The sequence below is a fragment of the Apodemus sylvaticus genome, chromosome 2, assembly GCF_947179515.1.
Source record: "Apodemus sylvaticus chromosome 2, mApoSyl1.1, whole genome shotgun sequence".
Lineage (NCBI taxonomy): Eukaryota > Metazoa > Chordata > Mammalia > Rodentia > Muridae > Apodemus > Apodemus sylvaticus.
The window spans coordinates 119,955,966-119,975,786 of record NC_067473.1 but is presented as its reverse complement, the minus strand read 5'-3'; the positions used below and the strand labels follow the sequence as shown (position 1 = coordinate 119,975,786).

At 43.1% G+C, this 19,821-nt stretch overlaps 1 protein-coding gene across 1 annotated transcript in view; it reads left to right on the top strand.

The window, feature by feature from the left end:
• The first annotated feature begins 472 nt into the window (after window positions 1–472).
• Chchd6 (coiled-coil-helix-coiled-coil-helix domain containing 6) overlaps window positions 473–19,821 on the top strand; it is a 213,691-nt gene continuing 194,342 nt past the window's right edge. The window contains exon 1 of the mRNA XM_052174302.1: window positions 473–660. Coding sequence (XP_052030262.1) covers window positions 574–660 — 87 coding nt within the window. The 5' untranslated portion in view covers window positions 473–573. The remainder of the gene's footprint in view (window positions 661–19,821) is intronic.

Genomic DNA, 19,821 nt, shown 5'->3' with positions numbered 1-19,821 from the left:
AACTAGACTCACCTTAGGTCTTAAAGTCGCCATCTGTGAGGTTACCACAATTTATTAATCCGTCTCGCGGTATTACAGTGTACTTTCCCATGCATTACAGTAAATTCACTCATGTTTGAAATTTGTTTCCTCCTGACTGAGGCTGAGGGAAGCAAGTCACATGGGGTGGCTCAGAACATGTCTGCTGAATGCTTAACATGAACATAGATCATTAACAGTTGTCTTAGCATCCTTGGTAGTTTATTCTCAGAACACGACTTTTACTTTGCTTCAAGGATAACATCTATAGGAAACCTTGATCTTGCATTAGCCTCTGTTTGGCTGGTCCTCTATCCAATTTCCAGCTCACAGGCACTCCTGCCTCAGAGGGCCACGCCCCCCTTCCAGAACCTTTTATAGCGCCAGAAATGCTAGACTACAAATCCCACAGGGCAACGCGCGCCAGTCTCAGCAGCCAATAGAGCGCGGTGTTGCTGGCCTGTGTCCCGGTGACGAGCGTAGGCCGCTGAGCAGCGTCGTCCTGGTTACTGTGGAGCCGGCTCGCGTGGCCGCACGCCCTGCCCGCCTCCTGTCATGGGCAGCGCGGAGAGCGCCGATGCCCGAAGGGTGTCCTTCGAGATGGATGAGGAGGAGCGGGTCCGGGTGCTGCAGGGCATCCGGGTGAGCGGCGCGGCGGGAGGGCGTGGGCCGGAGGAGCGTGCGGGCGGGAACGGGAGCCGCCGTCCGGGGACCAGATAGATAGAGGGGGCCGCTGGCATTCGGGGGTAGCCGCCGCCTCACGTCGTTTTCCACCGCTGTGGCACTCTCGGTTCCGGATTTGTTCCGTGCTCTACCCGGTTTCACCTGTCGTGTGCGTCTTGTTGCGTGTGCTGCAGCACGTCTTGAAAGTGTTCGACTATTTCCAATCTTGTTCACGTGCCTTTCTCCGTGAGGCAGCAAAAGGAGAGCTTTAGTCACCATATATTAGGTCATATGCCTTACCCGCTCTTCATCTAAAAGCCTACAGTGGGTCCTTATCATGTCGAAGAGGAGGCATAGCCTCACTTGCTTTTACAAGATGTCCTGGTGCCCACTGACCTCCCCAGTCCTTCCCTGGCCTGTTCCCTCATCGTCTTAAAATTTTGCCTCAGGACCTCCTTGTTCTTCCCAGAAGATCCCAGGTGGTTAACGTTTCTTCAGTTATCTTTAACCTGGCTGTCATCATGTTACAGCTCAGATATCACCCAAGAATCCATCCTTGGCCACAGTCTCAAGCAACTTCCCACACCACTGCCACACGTTTATGATTTTCACAGCATCCAGCACAGTTTGAAACAAATTGTGTTTATTATGTTTTCCTTTAGAACTCTAGCTAATAGCTTGGCTGAAGTTCTTGTGTGAGTCATGACTTTATCACCAGAACTTAAAAGAATAAAAGCACCTGTTTTATTGCAGACTGGCAGTTCTTTACAGGAGTTATTTAATTTTCAACAGATCAATGAGAAGTAGAATTCTTAGTACCTCTTCCTCTGGTTTTTTTTTGTTTGTTTGTTTGTTTTGTTTTGTTTTGTTTTGTTTGAGACAAGAGTCTCTATATTTAGCTCAGGCTGGCCCAGAACTCCATTATCTTCTTATCTCATGAGTGTTAGGATTAAGGAGGGCTCATACCTCCAACTGTCTGGTTAGTCCATTTTGTAGCTTATGGGGAACTGAGGTACTATGGGCATAAGTTGGCTAAGGTCACACAGGTTACAAAGTAGGAGACTCAAGATTATAAAGTAGGTGAACTCCAGAGCCGTTTGTTAAACTTCTTGATATACTTCCTTCTATACCTGTGCATGGCACTTAGTGGGTACTTGGTCGGTAATTGTTAAGTAATTACATGAGTGAACTCAATGAAATAAATCAAACTTTAAACGAAATGCTCTGAGTTGGGTCTAGGTGAATTAGGAGGTTCAGAAAAAGACTTCAGAGGGTCTGACATCTGAGCTCCTCAATAGTGTGACCTTACAAGAGCTAGCTATTTTTTTTGAGTTTCACTTGCAGAGAGAGACAGAGGAGACAGATGGTGGGATGTTATCCTGGGTACTACCAAGCACCAGATGAAGATGTATGTGAATCGATGGAGAAGACAGGCAGAATGCTTTGTAGGGGGCCTCACAATGTGCAATGTGCATGTCAGGTGCTGACCAGCTGGAATTGCTAACATGGCTTGAGGCAAGAATTAAGTAGGGAAGATGACTTCTATGGAAAGGCTGAGAGGGAAGAAGTAGGGTAGGTTCTAGGAAGACAGCTTTGGCTCAGGATATTCTTCACATTTGTTAGTAGGTCTACTGTTTCAGGGGATGCAGGCCTGAGAATTCAGAAGTTCAGAGACTCACCATTGGAGGTGGCTTCGACTTTTTATTTGTAGTTCTCTTAATTCTGTAGAGTACAAAGTCTTTACATTTTTTTCTCTCCTTAAAAAATGTTTTATGTGTGTATATTTGCACATGCTTGCTTGTCTTTATGTGTACTACATGCATATAGGTGCTCAGGGTGGAAAAAGGATGTCAAATCCTTTGAAATTGGAGGTATAGATTATTGTGAGCTGTCGGCTCTGGGTGCTGGGAACCAAACTCATGAATAGTGATAAGCATTTTAAACCACTGAGGAATTCTTCCATACCCTAGTACAAACAATTTAAGGATGGAAAGTCAAGCTTAGAGACAGTAAGGACTTCCTAAGGCACCACTTGAGAAGTGTTTGGAACTAATCTAATTCTATCAGACTTCCCACCAGCCTGAGGACACATGTCTTGGTAGTCTGAAATTTTGACATTGCTTCTACCTGACCTGACAGGGATGCTAAGACTCTGCTTAGTTTCACCAGGCAATTAAACCGGAGGGAGCTTCAGTAGTTGTCAGCTTTCTTTTCTAGTTAATCTGAGAGAATAATGGCTTGTCAGAGGTAGTCAGTGAGGTGGCTGGCCCAGTGTAGGGAAAACATGTCTAGTGTGCTGGGTTTTAAAGAGGAAGATGGAAGAAAGAACATTATGGTAAATATTTTGGTGGTAGGGGATCTGTTATGAGTAGTTACTTGAGAATTTAAGAGTTCCTCTGATCTTCAGACAGATAAGTAAAAATCAGTATAAATAAATAAATATTTTTAAAAATCAGATCAATAAAGTAGTTGGCCTACTAAACGCATGGGATGTCAGCAAGAGGTAGATTCCAAGAGAATATCTGCCCTAGTTCCTTCAGAGAAAATTAAATATTCTTATAGACCACTTGTATTTAATCCCTGGGGCCTGATCCCAGTGCTCTCATTTCCTTAAAATTAAGTGTTAGGGCCTTGCTCATTTGTGTGTGAATTTGCATAAATTTACATAGCAAGTTCAAGCCCTAATCTGCGAAAGGTAAAAGAAATTTAATTGATGCAAAATGCTGCAATTATATTCAACTCCTGATTTCAGAGCGAGCATGCACAAAATACATAAAGATTGTTTCAGCCAGTGCATTGAACCTCATGGTCTTCTAAGAGAAGGTAACAATATCTTATAAATGTCTGCTTTCTTCTTTTCCACCTTGTATAAGCAGCCATCCTTGCCATTCAGCTGAACTTGGTTGGTTGTTGAAATCCAGACTCCTCATAGTTCCCAAACCACTCCCCCTTTGCAGCGATTCACCTCTTATTTTGCCACACGCTCCAGGAGCCTACGTATGGAGCCACATGCCTACGCTCAGACCAGGCTCATTTCATCCTTCTGGCTAGATCGGCTTTATCATTACTCATTGCTCCTCTGAGGCAGGTTCTGGACCACTTGGGAAGGGAATATGATGAAAGATTAGTCAGATACACAAGAGACAGTCAACATTCAGATGCCAGGGAGGCTGCTTGCCAGTGCACTACCTGAGCTCCTCAGCAAGCACTGCTAAAGTGCTATTTACCAACACTGGTATGCTCTTACAGAGATAGGGAACAAAGCCAGGCTCTCTGTCACCTTGGAGACTGGAAACAAAACAAGACAAAACAAAACAAACAAACAAACAAACTCCACCCCCCCCCCAAAAAAAAACCCTGAAAGTTCTGAGGAGGAATTAAAAGCAGGCAAAAGTAGTAGGATTTATTTGAGGAGCGTTGGTAAGAAAATGCCTCTCTGATGAGGTGACATTGTTGATATGTATGACCTGTGCTACCCCTTGGAAGAATACATATGTATACTGTGCTAAGTGCTGTGCTAAGTATATTAAGGACATTTCTTCGGGTTCTGCACATGCTGATCTTGTTCAATGTCATTGCCCCATCCATTTTAGAGGTCAGATGTCACATAGTTAAATAGTGGAAGATTTGGCTCAAGCTCTGATTCCGAAGCAACATTAAGATGATTGGCCTTCATGAGGGGTAAGGATTCTTGAGAAGGCTTGCCTTGTGGGCTCAGGAAGGCAAGGCCGTGAACACATTATCTGGAGGCCACATTGCAGATCCCTAACTAGGCAGTAGCACTCTTCAAAGATTGGGTGGCCATTTTTTAAAATTTCATTTTAAAGAAAACTGTATTGAGACTTATTTTAAATATAAAATTACCACTTTAATTTTTTTTTTTTTAGTAAATGTACAGAATTGAGCAACTGTCACCTAATCTACTTATAGAACATTAACAAGATGTGAAAGCTATATAGTTCCTAAGACACTTTCTATTGCCTATCCACAAACCTGGGTAACCATATTCCTCCTTCCTTAAAAAATTGCCTTTCATATAGGTGGGTTTGTGTATCTTGCAAGCCTGGCTTCTTTTGCTTAGTGTAATTCTTTGTGCAGTGTGGAGATAGAACCTAGCATCTTGTGCATTCTAGGCAAGTTCCCTACTACTGAGCCACACCTAGCATGCTAAATTTCCTTCTTTTCCTTTTTTATTTTATGTGTATGATTATTTTGCCTAAATGGACATCTGTGTGCTCCATATGCACAGTGCTCACAAAGGCCAGAAAAGGATGTTGGATCCAGTGGGACTGGAATTACATACAATTGTGAGACACCAATGTGGGAGTTGGGAATTGAACCCAGGTCCTCAAAAAGCACAGCCAGTGCTCTTAGCTAATGAGCCATCTCTCTAGCCCCTGTTAAACCATTTTGGCATTGTTCTGTTGGTAGGGGTGTTTGTCATGTGAGAGTTTTAGTTGCTGAATCTACTGTGTTGTGTGGATAAATAGTGCATTTGTTTATTCATTCACCAGTTGGGGGACATTTGTATTGTTTCCGTTCTAAGCTCTAGAATAAAGAATAAAACTGTGGCACACTTTTCTTTTTCTTTCTTTCTTTTCTTTTCTTTCTTAGGATAGAAACTAAAGAGTCTATTTTCAGGATCATTCTTATATGGTTAAATTTAACTTTGAAGAAACCTCATTTGTTCCTCAATATATCCCATTTTCTGGTTTCACCAGTTACCCTTGAATATTTTTCGTGTCCTTCCCACACTTGTTCTTGCTGTTGTTTTGATTGCATTGATTCTAGTACTGTGAGAGCATCCCGTGGCAGTCTGAACCCATTTCTCTGGGAAGGCTCAGTGGGCATTTTATGGACTTATTTGCTACCCACGTACTTTCTTTGGTAAAAATGTTTATACTCAGGCCTTTTTGCATTTTAATTTAGTTGTTGTTTTTTAACATTAAGTAATGTTTTGGTTTTGCTGGATCCAAACCCTTTCTTAGATTGTAATTTGAAGTCATTTTCTTGCAATGTGTGGCTTGCTCCTGTTTTTATGATAGTTTTGAAGTACAAGAGTTTGTAATTTTAAACTTCAAAAAATAATGACTGTACCTCTGGTGTTGTATCTAGGAAAACTTTGCCTGCTTTAAAGTCATAAAAAAAATCTTTTATTTTTTTCCTTCTTAGAGTTTATAGTTTTTGCTATTTGGGTCTATCACCTGTTTGGGTTAGCTCTTGAGTGTGGTATATATCACTGCAGTTTTAAAACTGAGATTGGCCAAATCATCCTAGGAAGAACATAGTAAGTGCTTGGGTTTTGTATATTAGAGAGTCTTTGTCATAAATGCCAAGTTTTGCCATAAATGCATGGCTATAGCTATGTCCCACTGTTTAGCAGTTCAAGTGGTGGGTTGAACTTCACTCAAGAATGTTTGTTGAATTCTGAGAAATACGGCCTTTTTTTCTTCCGTGAGATACCTATTTTTGTACTGTTTGTTGAGAAGACTTGTTTTTTCCAATGAGTTACTGTGTTGACTTCATAAGATGCATCGAGTGAACACGAGCTCATTTCTGGGTGCTCAGTTCTTTCCATTGATCCCTGTGTCTGCCTTTGTGCCCGAACCACACCATCCAAATTGGAATAGTTCCATAGTTGCAGAAGTTGGTAGTGCAAAACCTTGTTTTTCAGGATTGTCTTGAATCCTTTGTGTTTCTATGTACATTTTAGGATTAATTTATCAACGTTTATAAAAAGAAGCCTGTTAGGTTTCAATCTGCACTCTACTTTGGGAAATTGCTGTTCTTACTTTTGCATGTGGATGTGTGTGTGGTGTGCATACATATGTGCATATGTGCATGCATGAGCTAGTAGAGGCTCAGAATTGACTTTGGATCCTCAGTCGCTCTCCATTTATCTTTACTGAAGCAGAGTCTCACTGTGAACCTGGGGCTTGCTGGTTCTAGCTAGTCTAGGCAATCACCCCCAGACTGCCCTGTCCCTCACTGCACCCACATTTCATTGACTTTTTTCTGGCTCCTGGGGCTCTGAACTCCAGTTCTCACACTTGAGGGGTAAGTGCTTCATCTACTGAGCCATCTCCCCAGTCCCCACATTGCTTACTTAAGAGTGGTATTGCCTGCCTGTGGATCTGAGAAGTTCTCCAGGTAGAGGGGAGCCTCATTTTCCTCAGCACTTTTTGCTTTGAGTGCACAGAAGTGTGCTTCTTTCCTTCAGTGTAATCCAAAGGTTTTGTTCTTTTGGTATCATTGTGAGTGAAATTATCTTAACTTTATTTTCTTAATTTTATCTTTGGTTCTGTCATTGCTTGTCTGTAGTTGATTTTTGTATATTGATCTCACAGATTGTTGAGTCCCTTAATCTTAGCAGCTTTTTTGTTGATTCCTTAGGATATTTTATGGTTAAGATGATGTCTACAAATGGCTTTATACTCTGTGTGTGTGTGTGTGTGTGTGTGTGTGTGTGTGTGTAAGTATAACTTTTAGGAGTTGGTTCCCTCCTTCCAGTTTGGGTTCTGGGAACTGAACTCAGGTCAGTTTGTATGTAAAGTGCTTTTATCCTCAGAGCCATGTTGCCAGCCCTCTTTTTCTTTTCTTATTTCATTGGCTAGACTCAGTAGTATATATTGAATGGAAGTGGTAAGAGTGATGTCCTTGCCTGAGCTTAAGGAGAAAGCATTGACTCTTCCCTTACTAAGCATGGTAGTTATGGGTTGTGTGTTGGTTTCCTTTAGGGTTTGATGGTCTTTTAACTGTCTGTCACCTCTCCCTTCCAGCTCTTGTTTACTGTTTTTCTCTTGGAAATTCTAAGGGTACAAAGATTAACTTTTTGAAATTGGAATGTCTGGTTTGTACATTTTTGATTCCAAACTTGGCTTAAGGAGTTGACAGCCCTCTCTCCAAGCTGATGCTGTGGCAGCTGAGTATGAGATTCACTCCTTTCCAAGGCTTTATGGACTTGTTTCATATTCATACCTCGGATTTCTTTCCACCATGCTAATGTCAAGCAGTGTTGCACCGGCCCCCTCAGATGTCGCACATGAGTACTGTGTATCATGTTCTGTGCCATCCCATTCTCCTGTCCCATGCCTTTATTTTGAACTTGTTAGTTATTACTCTGTGCTTAGGATCCTGTCCAACCTGCCGTGTCTGCTCTCTGGTTGCATCCTTTGTCTTAGTTTGACTTGTTTAAAGTCAGTAAGACAAACCAGTGATCTCAGAAAACCTGGGCAATGGCCTTGCCCCTGAAGAGGGGGCAGATAGGATGTAGCATTTTCATGCATCAGTTAAGGACAGATGCACACAGGGCTTGAGCACAAGTCCTCTCCAGGGTTCTTCAGCTGCAAAGCTCTCCTTGACTCATAGGTGAGTGTAGTTTGATGGAACCACAAAAGAAAATGCCATCTCGGAAAGCCAGGAGGCAGTCAGTCTCTTCCACTTCAGAGTTCGGATTTAGAGTCCAGCAGCACACAGTGCACCCTACCCTGCCTGGACTAAGTGCTTCCCATGTGCAGTTCTGACCAATGCTCTGACACTAGTCACATCTTGTGAATAGTTTTAGGAGTTAGAAGACAAAGCAGAGCAAGCTCTGATGGGAGGTAGAACATTTTAGGTCTTTCTGTCCCTCCTCAGCTGAAGAGGCAGAGAATTTGAAGGCCCAGCCTTCCCTTTGGCACCCTCCATTCTCCTCACTCCTGGTTCCCAGAGTGACAGTTTGTGAGATGACAGTCAAAAACTACATGCAGTTTGAGATACTTTTTCTGATATTTGACCCCTGTATAGCCAACAGTAATGTTTAAACAGCACAAAGAGATGCTGGGACTTCCATCTGACCCTTTGAGTTGGGGATGCTACCCTCATGTAAGATGAAATTCTGCAGTGCACCTTAATTGTATCACAGACCCCCCCCCCCCCAACAATGTAGATGTAGGGATGGCTGATGCCTTCATTTGGGAAAGAAAGGTGTAGCTCTGGAGGCATCCTCGATCCGTGAAGGTGGCAAATCCTGTCTTTTAGCAGGCAGAGCTCTGCTTTTTCTTAGTATTTCTGGGTATTTGATGGCTAACCAGTGTAGGCATGTGATGCTGTGAGCAGTAGCGTCCATAGGCAAGTGGCCTTGGGCTGTACAAGAAAGGTAGTTGAGCTTGAGCCTTGAACAGGCTAGAAGCAGCTTTCTTTCATGATTTCTCCCTTTGCTCTTGCTTGAATTCCTGCCCTGTAATTTGTAATTAGCCCCAAGTTGCTTTTGGTCAGAGTGGATTATCGCAGCAACAGAAAGGTATCTAGGATACTGCTTTTTGCCGGGGTCTGACGGAAGGTTCGGGGTATTTTCTTGTTCACTCTTTTGCCCCTCCTGTACCCTGACCCCCAGTCATTCTCTGTTGTCCTTATTCATTAGTTGATAACTTCTGGAGTCTGAGTTTCCAGCCTAGAGCTATTACAAATGGCCTGTTCATGTCCCCGTGCACAGCACGCGTGCTGTGTGTCTATCTAATCCACTGTCCACATGGGATCTGCCTGCACCCTTCCTTGTCTCCCTCAGAAAGGACCTGTTTCTTAGGTTAATGGTTCTGCACTCCTGTCCCTCACCTATGAAGTCGGCAGTCTCCTTCATTTACTTTCAACCTTTAATGACAAGTCTTTCCAGTATTTTGTTTCATTGTCCCTTTGTCTTTACTATTCTTCCCCCAACTGCCTGTTGGGGATCAAAGGCCTGGTATCTGCTCTGCAAGCTCCCCTGAACCACATCTCCAATCCTCTTCTTACTCCTTCCCCTTCAGGTCCACATTTCTGCTGTTCGTCTGACTTTTGGGCTGTTTTTCTGGCAAATGGTCATAAAACTCAAGTTTAAAGGAGGCAGGTCAGGAAACCTCATCCCTGAGCACTGGTTTATCCTCCTCTCAGAAGCAGCCCATCTTCTTCTGTCAGAGATTCTGTTCAGAGTCAGCGCTGATTGTGTCACAGTTGAATTTTGCTACTGGGTTAAAGGGTAGTGCTGTGCCAGGCTCACTGGGAGCTCCATGCTGGCACACTTTCATCCAGCTGGACTGCAGACAGCCTCTGCTGCTGTGCTCTGTGCTATTCCCTGGTCTGCCTATGACTCTGTCCTCTGGATTTAGCGTTGTTTTCTCCCTCTTTGATTGGCTGAATCTCCTTCCTTAGGACACTGGGAAGGAGTACCCTCTGAAGGAGCCTTCCTCTGTGGCACCTGCAGACCCACTAACTTCCCACGGCTTCCTGCCCTGAGCCAAAATTGCTCTTCCTTGCCCCTTCCTTTCTGCTTGATGAGCAGGAGTCGCTTAGATATGGCTGGGTGCCTGCTACAGATCTGTGTGATACTAGCTGGCTAGAATTTGAAGACATTGGCTGGTTTTCTTGCCCCCAACCGTGAGCCCAGAAACTTTATGTTATTAATAGGTTTGAATTAATTGCTACCAATTAAAAATTGGGAGGCTTTACATAATTTGATTTTTAGCGTTTTTTGGAAGGGGGAACAGTATTGACAGTCTGGTGTCTTTCTGTATAGCAGCACTTTGTGTGAGCCACAAGTCAGTTGTCCCCCTTCCTTTTGCCCTCGGCACTATTCCCACCGCAGAGCCTTACAAGATTTGTTTTTCTTTGCTATGCCTGTTTTGTTTGCTTCTGTCGTCTACTTGGCCCCAGCAGGCATTTATGTGTGCTGTACTTAGTGTCATGTGCAGTGCTTGGTGTTGGAGGTCCCCGAGGGCTTTTCTTGTCCTGACATTCTGGGATTTACATCTGTGCTGAGCAGCCGGAGGGTCTAATTTCAGCCCATAAGAAGTTGAAGGACAAGGAACACTGTCTCCAAGGCAACAGCCCCAGCTAGGAGAGGAGGAGTCTCAAGTGCTATGGGAATAGGCAGTGCCTCTTCAAGGATTGGGGTGTCTAGGCCCTAGGAGCTTCCCACAATGAGATGTCAGGTCAACTGCTTCCTCTAGAGATCATCTAGTTGACATTGCTTTGGTGCAGGGCTGAGCCTGGGCCTCTGCCCACAGGAGCTATGGACCTAGGCAGGGAGAGGGCACAGAACAGACTTGGTTTCCTAGTAGTCCTGGGCTTGCACAGTGCCTGCACCCAGTGAGACCTCAGAAAACATGGTACTACATGGGCAAAACATATTCACATAGGCTTGGCTGGCCTGCAAGCCACTTCTTATCCCTAGTAACTATGGTGACACCTCTCCTGCCCTTAAGGGAGCTGACACCTTACTTACTTCATGAAATGACAAAGCTGCCTCCACACTGTTACCTCTTAGCTGTATCTACACAGTAAGAGTTATGAGACTATAAGAACTGCACTAATGTTCATACTGATTGCTTGCTGACCTCTGTGCATGTAGCTGAAAATTCCTGAGCCAGCCCTTGCATCACATGGCTTTTCCACCTCCAGGGAGAACCATGTTCCTACCTTCCTTTGTACAGTTGTCACATTATTGCCAGAGTTTAGGATGGGCCTTAGCACTTAGGACATCTGTGATCGTGGTTGGCTTTCTAGCCTCCCTGACTGTTTGTGTAAAATGGCAACGCACGGAAAATACATTTAGCTGGAACCTAGCATGTGTACAGAGTCCCTGTAATGCACAGTGCTTTTACATTTAGATTTGATTCTGGGGTTTGTCTGCCTCTATTCCAGCTTTGTTTCCTGTACTAGTCAAGGTTCTCTAGAATAGTAGTTCTCAAACTGTGGGTTGTAACCGCTTTGGTGGTTGAATGACCCTTTCACAGGAGTTGCCTAAGGCCATCTTCATATCAGATATTTACATTATGATTCATAACAGTAGTAAAATTACAGTTATAAAGTATCAGCAAAATAATTTTATGGTTGAGGGCCCCCACAACATGAGGAACTAATATTAAAGGGTCACAACATTAGAAGGTTGAGAACTACTGCTTTAGAGTAACAGAGAAAGGGATTAGATTGATTTATAGGCTGTGGTCTAGCTAATCCAACAAGGGCTGGTTGTGACAGAAAGTCTTAAGAATCTAGTAGTTGTTCAGGCTATCTATGAGGCTAGATGTCTCAGCGGGTCTTTAGTATATATTGGAATCCCAAAGAAGTAGGCTCTAATGCCAGTGAAGGAATGGACTTGCTAGCTAGGAGAGGGCAAGCAGACAAAGCCCTAATGCTTCCTTCTTCCATGTCCTTGTAGTAGAAGGTGTGGCTCAGATTAGATCTGGATTAAAGGTATGTCTTTATGTCTTAAGATCTGGGTTAATGGTATGTCTTCCTACCTCAAAGATCTGGATTAAAAGAGGAACTTTCTATTTCAAATTAAGCAAAAACTCACAGGTGTACCTTCCATTTTGGGGTGTTAGTTTCAGACATAGTCTTGTTGACAACCAAGAATAGCCATATAACATTGCCTTCTTCTGGAGTTTGAGAAATGACCTCCTTACTCCAGTCTGCCTCTAGGCTCTCTCGCTGAGCCCCTCCACGACTTCTTCCTCTATGCTCAACCTGTTTTGCTTCTGGAATGGCAGAGGGTCAGAGCTACTTGGGCGCATTCGGAACACTTCACACATCAGCTGTTCTTGGCTCAGCCATGACACCTCCTCTTTTACAGCAAGCCAGGCTGGAGTCTCACTGTCATCTTTTCTCTCCTCCATTACTTGATGACTTTTTTCTTGCAGAATACATCTTATTTTTAAATGCCAACTGTTCACAATTTCTCATGAATCCTTCATACTTTCCTCAAGCCTATATACAATGTGCTTTCCCCTTCTGCTTGTACAGAGAGATTTGGAGTTCTGTGAATTGCTCTCTCATTTGTCTGTGCCTTTAGACAGGTCTTAACTAATTTCTCTTCCTTGGTATCTTCAGTGTCCACCCCTTCTGTCCACCGTCCAGCCAGCGCATATCTCAGCCTCTCCTGGACACCCTGTGTCATCACACTTTCTCCATGCTCTCATTATCTCAAGTACCCTTTCTCCTTTGGCAGACTCTTGTGCAGAGAAAATCCTGGCTGGGCCCCTTTCAGAAGTTTCAGTGGTTCTAGTTGATGGCAGAATAAATTCTAGCTTCTCATCATTTGGAAGCCTCATCAACTAGAGCCCAGCACCCTTACTTAATTTTTAAATATACCCATTGTGCTCTTTGTGATTGAACCTCAGGACCTCTTTATTCTTTTTTGTGTGTATTTGCTTGTGCCACTCCCAGCTCTGGCAGGCCACCTTCCACCTGACCCCTGATTACAAAGTATATTTTTTGTTCTACCCAGAATAGGATGTGTTCAAGGCCTCATTTAGGCATCTCTCCAGGGGCTGGAGCTCTTGGAGCACTTAGCTGAATGGCTTGTATTTCTGTGATTGTGTTCTGTCTGTCCTTTGTACCCATGTCTGATGACAAGCTTGTTGAGAGTTGAAGCTAAGGTATTTGGCATGCTTCTTTGGTTTGGATGTTGCCTCCAAGGCTATGTGCTGAAAGCTTGCTTCCAGTCTTTGGTAGGACTTGAGGGTAGAACTTTAAGGTATGTCAGTTCTCTGAGAAAGGACTTCAGGTCATTGGAAGTGTACCTCTGAAGGGGTTGTTGGGACCCCACTCCTCATCACTGCCTCTCAGCTGCTCTGGAAGTGACTAGGCTTTGTCCTAGTTTTCCTTCTGTTGTGATAAAGTACTGATCTAAAGCAACTGACACTTCCAGTCTCAGTCCATTATTAGGGAAGTCACAGCAGGAAATTAAAGCAGGTACCTGAAGCAGAAACTGTAGATGAATATTACTTGCTGACTTGCTCACAGGCTCGTGCTGAGCTAGCTTTCTTAGCTAGCCCAGAACCACATGCTTAAGGATGCTGCTGCTCACAGTGGGCTGGGCTCTCCTAATAGTTAGTATTTAAGACAACCCCCCACAGACATGTCCACATGCCCGTCTGATGTAGAATTCCTCAATCTAGGCCCTTTTCTCAGATGACTTGATCATTAAAGCTAAATGAGGATAGACCTTCTTTGCTATGATATACTGAGTCAAAGCAGGCCCAAAGCAGTAGAGCCAAGCACCGTGTGCTGGATGAAGCCATGAGCCAGAATAAGCATTTTCTCCTTTTAAGTTGATTATCTCAGATAATTTGTCATGGTAATGGAAATTGACTAATACCCTGTTGACTGCATGTAGTGTTATGTACATGAACCTTTACTACATATTTAATTTAACAAATATTTTAACATTTCTAATGTGCCTGGGGCACTGAGAGCAAACTGGGATCCTAGCTGTCATGACTGGGGCTTATATTTCTGGTGCTAGTGGACAAGAAGTCAAGTGTGTGTTGTGTCAGATTGTGAAGTTCCATGAAGAGAAACCAGGCCGAGTACTGAGACTGGAAGGTGGAGGCAGGACTTTGGTCAGGGAGATGTGCCAAGTTTCCTTGTGCTCTCCGTTGTATTCCTTGTTTTCTTAGCTGTCTTGGCATCTCCACCTATCTCTGCCTTACTGCCCGTGTGAGCCATGTGTGTCAGACACTTCCAGTGTGTGAGGGTCATATGGAGAGGACTGCATGGCAAGCATGTCTTCTTGCTCTTGAGAACAAATACTCCATTGTTCCAGGACAGAAGAACACAGTTTAAAACATGGATCCAGATTTCCAGTGGCCTGCTGTGCTGTGGTGGCTTCTTCATCTGCTTTGCACCTTGATTACCAGGGCTGGGATATGGGTGTGATGAGTGCCAAGCTTTTGTTCCCTGGTACCTTAGTGCATGCACTGTACTTCCTTTGACTCTGATCTTATTTAGTTGGATGCAACTCATCTGTCAATAGTTCTTCTATTGGGTTCTTCATTTGGTAAAGCACCGCAACTTTCTTTCACAGGTGGCCACATGACTTGCCCAGACTATGTAACTATCTGCATAGTTCTTTATGAGTGGCTGGAGAAAGTAAGAAAGAGGCCCTTCTTAGACTTTCTCTCACTCTGGGGAATTTTGGAAGTGTCAACCTAGCAAGCCACAGTGTCAGGAAAAGACCCCTTCTCTTTAGGGTCCCTTGCTATGACAGCATGAGTTCAGGTCCAGGTATCAGACTTGGATGGTATCGGATCCAGAAGGTGCATTAAATAGAACCTACAATCATTGTGTATGTGGATTCTGGGCACTATGGGAAGAGACTTGCACAAGGTCAGTAGAGCCTGGGTACACTGCTTTCATAGTTCCTTTGTTCAATCCTCTCATTTATCTGTGTGCACTTGGCATGTGTGTGTCCTGGACTATAACCCATGTTGGTCTGGTATGTACCAGTCACACTGAATAGCTAACATTTATGGTTTTCTTTGTGCAACTGCTTTCTGCAGTTTACCTCAGTGAAGCCCTGAAGTTGCCGATATTATTTCCATATCACAGATGAAGAAACTGATTTAGAGATAAGAAGGCCACTGCCCAATGTAATGCAGCTAGTTAGGAGCTCTCTGCTGACTACATGGGACACTTTCTGTCTTACTCAGTGACTAGAGGGCTAGTGGCACTGAGCACCCAGCCCTGTCTGGCTTTGGAGGCCTCTGTTCTGGTTCTGTTGGTGCAGGGAGCATTGCCCAGATGGTGTTTATTCTCGCATGACTACTGTGTGTGTGTATTTGTTGATTAAAAATATTACTTGCTGTATTTTGTAGCAACATTAAAAAATATTACAAATTTCTTACCGCCAACAAGAACTGTGCCAATGTTTTCCTTAACCCTTCATTCACCAGGCAGTATGGTTCTGTCAATGCAACCTATGCCAGCTCTGGCAAATCAGAGCCTGTGACTCACCCATGGCAGCCCTCAACCTTGACTTCCTCTTGCCCTGGAGCCAGGGTTGACCTCTTACCCTGATCTACTCCCAGCCCTCTCCTCAAGAAAGAGCCCAATTGGTAGTGTTTGCTGATTTCTGAATTTTTGTAGTGGAAATACTCCCTCCCAAGTCAATTTTAAACAGCTATCATGATGTCAATCAGTTTGCTAAACTTTCTGAAAACTTAAAAATCAGCTTTCAGGAACTGTTTCCTGGACAGGGTAGGATGGTCACATTCTCTTTCCATCTTGTTATGTTCACACCTCAGAGGCTGCCTTCGGGAATATCATACTCAGCGGACCCTAGTACACTGACCTCAGTATGCTGGTTCTTCGTGCTCTGAAACCAACCTAGACTTTCCCAGCTGTGTTCAGAGAAGGAGCATGACCTCTGAAGGCTCTTTTCCTTTAGTGGTCTCAGGAATTTTAGTATCCACACACTAGTGTGATACCTTCTTAGTGGTTTCTCTTCACGTCTCCTTTACCCATGTTCTTCCAGTAATGTGGGAATCACATTCCTTCCTCTTTTTTAAGTCCCAGTTCTTACTCATTCCTACTAGGCAAGGCAATGGCCACTGGGCTGTTGATGTTTGTGTGGTCTCTCTCTCTCTCTCTCCCTCTCTCGTTTTCTCTTTTTGCTATGAAATATCATCAACATAATGTACAATTTATTCCTTGCCCCAAGCTGCTGATAATTGTTTTTGTGTCTGGAGATTTCCTAGATGGATGGACCACATAGGTCTATGTTACACAGGCTGTGGCTGTCTATGCTTAGCTTCTTTCACTTAGCATGTTTTCTGGGATTGTCCATGTTATAGTATGCATCAGTATTTCATTCCTTTTTATTATTCAATAGTATTCCATTGTATAGATGTTTTTATTTTTATTTACTTATTCATACGTTAGTTGAACATCTGGGTGCTCTCTTATTGGCCACGCTGGATAAGCTGTTGTGAACGTTAGTGTAGAAGCATGTGTGGGCATGCTTTCTTTTTCTTTGGCTTTAGCTGATTATTAGAACTGCTGGATCATTTGGGTAGCTCTGTGTTTAACCTCTGGAGAACCTTCCAGACTCTTCCCAGTCCTGCCTATCCTGTGTTATACCCCACATTATGTGAGGCTTCAGATCTCTAGCTGTGCAGACACCTAATGTGTAACATTTGGATGGCAGCTGCTCTGATGGATGTGATGTGTTCTCTCAGCATGCCTTTCTTTATTTTGTGTCTCTGTAATGACTGATGATATTCAATGACTGTTCTTGTTCTTCTTGGCTCTTTGTCTATTTTTGCTAGAGAACTTTCTGTTCATATCTTTTGTCCATGGTATTAGCATTTGGTCACTGTGACCAAATACCTGAGATAGTTAAGGCATCAGGAGACTTTACCTTGGCTCATGAGTCTGCTCCATGACTGCTGACTGGTCTTAGTGCTCTGCACTAATGAGAGTGGTGCATCATGGGAACATGTGCCATAACAAAATGCCCACTTCTTAAGATAGGAAGGAATGAGAAAACAATGGGTTCCCTCTTCTCCTGTGAGGGCACGTCACTGACTTAAGGGACTTCTACTGGACTCCACTGTCTAGATTCCACCACCTCCCAGTAGTGTCTCTTAAGGACCAGCCTTTATCATGTAGACCTTCAGGGACACTGAGCCAAACCACATCATTCACTTTTCAGTTGGACCATTTTTATTTTTTACTGTAAGTTGTAGGAGTTCCTTGAATATTGTAGATATTTGTTAGGTATAATATGCAAATGCTTTATTCCATTTTGTGGGTTATCTTTTCAGTTGCTTTAGAATGTTTTTTTGATAAACAGAACTTTAATTTTGATGAAGTCCAATTATCCATTTAATTGGTTGTTTTTACTTTTGGTGCCACATCCAAGAATCTATGCCCAAAACAAGTCATTCAGATTTACCTCTGCTCTTTCTTCTAAGAGTTTTTTGTTTTCCTACTTTTCTTTTCTTTTTCTTTTTTTTCCCATGGTTCATATTTTTCTTTCTTTTTTAAATTTTTTAAATTTATTTTTATTGGATAGTGTTCTCTTACTTTTAGATTACTGGTCTATTTTAAAATAGTATTTTACCGGGGCTGGAGAGATGGCTCAGCGGTTAAGAGCACTGACTGCTCTTCCTAAGGTCCTGAGTTCAAATCCCAGCAACCATATGGTGGCTCACAACCATCCGTAATGAGATCTGACACCCTCTTCTGGAGTGTCTGAAGACAGCTATAGTGTACTTACATATAACAATAAATAAATATAAAAAAATAGTATTTTACTGTATAGTTTAAAGTGTGGCCCCACTCTGCTACTGTATGTGGGATATCGGGCTGTCTACATATCATTGGTCATGAGGCTGCTCTTTCCCATGTTGAAGTATGTTGGCAACTGTACTATTCTGATTTTTTGCTACCTGAGACTGAGAAATTACAAAGAAAAGTCTAATTTAGCTCCAGTTTTGATGGCTGTAAGTTCAACTACATAGGATGCTTATTGAGGTTTATCTGTTGCTATGTATTATACTGCTAAATTCTATACCTAGGCTGTGAGTGACTTCTCATGTTTATAAGCTTTGTTATGCAAGCCTTGTTCCTTGATTTAAAACCATTGGTTAAATAATATTGGCTTTGACAATAACTGGGAGTAACCCCTAATCTACACTACTCACTGCTAGCCTGGTGGGTACTTCCCCAGTGCTGTACCCCAGATACTTGCTGTTTCTCCTGGCTGTATGCTCATGGTCCATCTTCTTCTATGGTAGTGTCCTCTCTCCCCCTTCTTCTTTCTTCAGTCTTTTCCCCCAGTCAGATCACTCCAAACCCACCTACCTCTAAGCCCTCCCATAATTAGCTGTAGCCGATGCTATTTAACCAATAGTTTTAAATCAAGGGACAAGGTTTGCACAACAAACGCTTGTAAACATGATAAGTCACCCCACTCGTAGGCCTAGACCTTCAGGTATTGAATTTAGCATTACAATACATAGCAACAGATCAAACCCTTAAACTGGTGGTAGGTCTGGTTAGCTTTTGGCTGCATCATCTCATGGCATGTCTGTAGAAGTTCCATTTCTTTCTTTTTATTTTAAAGATTTATTTATTTTATTTGTATGAGTATACTGTAGCTGTCTTCAGACACACTAGAAGAGGCCATCAGATCCCATTACAGATGATTGTGAGCCACCATGTGGTTGCTGGGAATTGAACTCAAGGCTTCTGGAAGAGCAGTTAGTGCTCTTAACTACTGAGCCATCTCTCCAGCCCTAGAAGTTCCATTTCTAAAAGAACATATTAGGGAAACATCACATTCCAGGCTGGAAGCCAAAGAGTGGAGAAGAGTAATGGTCATCCCCATGCCCACTTCTTATAGGTCCCATCACCTTTCAGCATGGTCACACTGAGAACTAGTGTGCCATGGTCCAAACCCCTGGACCAGACTTAGCCACATAACCCTATGAACTATCAGTTGGCCATAGACATACAGGTTCATTCTGGGCTTTCTGTTCTTTTTCCACTGATGGGTGGGATTGTCCTGTATCATTAGTTACTTGATTTTTTTATATCCTCATTTATTGATTATAATTATAATTATCATTATATCTTCAATTATTAATATATTCTTTAGATATCAAATGATTATGGCAAGAAAAAAATAAGGAAGGCATAAACCCACATACATATAGATATACATAACATGCATACACATTGTCTTAGTGTGTTTTATTATTGTGAAAAGACACAATGACCGAGGCAACTGATACAGGCAAACATTTAATTGGGGCTGGCTTATAGTTTCTGAGGTTCATCATCAGCATAGGAAGCATGGTATTGTGCAGGCAGTCTTGAAACTGGAGTTGCTGAGATTTCTACATCTTGATCCAAAGGTAACAAGGAGACTATGTTCTGTAGGTAGCCATGCTGACCACACTGCCTAGAGTTGAGCAGATATATGAGACCTCGAGGCCCTGCCTCTAAAGTGACATACTTCTCTAACAAGGCTCCATTAAGTCCATACCTCCTAATACTGCCACTTCCCATGGGCAGAGCATATTCAAACCACTACACACATGTATATGTTCCTTGCCCATTTCCTCTCCAGGACTTTGCTGAGGAGCTATGTGACTTGCCCTTCTGAACAGAACCTGTGAATTCTGTGAATTCATCTGTGCAGAGATGTGAAAATCACTGGATTTATGTTTATACATGTGCAAGTGTGCCTTCACTTAGTTAAATTTGTTTGTATCTTCATAGTCAGTGTCTTTTTGCTGTTTTTGAGATGCAGCGTTAGAGGTCTTGCTAGTGGTCAGCAGTGGGTCATGCTCCTTCCTGACCGTGCATGCATGCCTTGTCTCGGTCTTCTTCAGT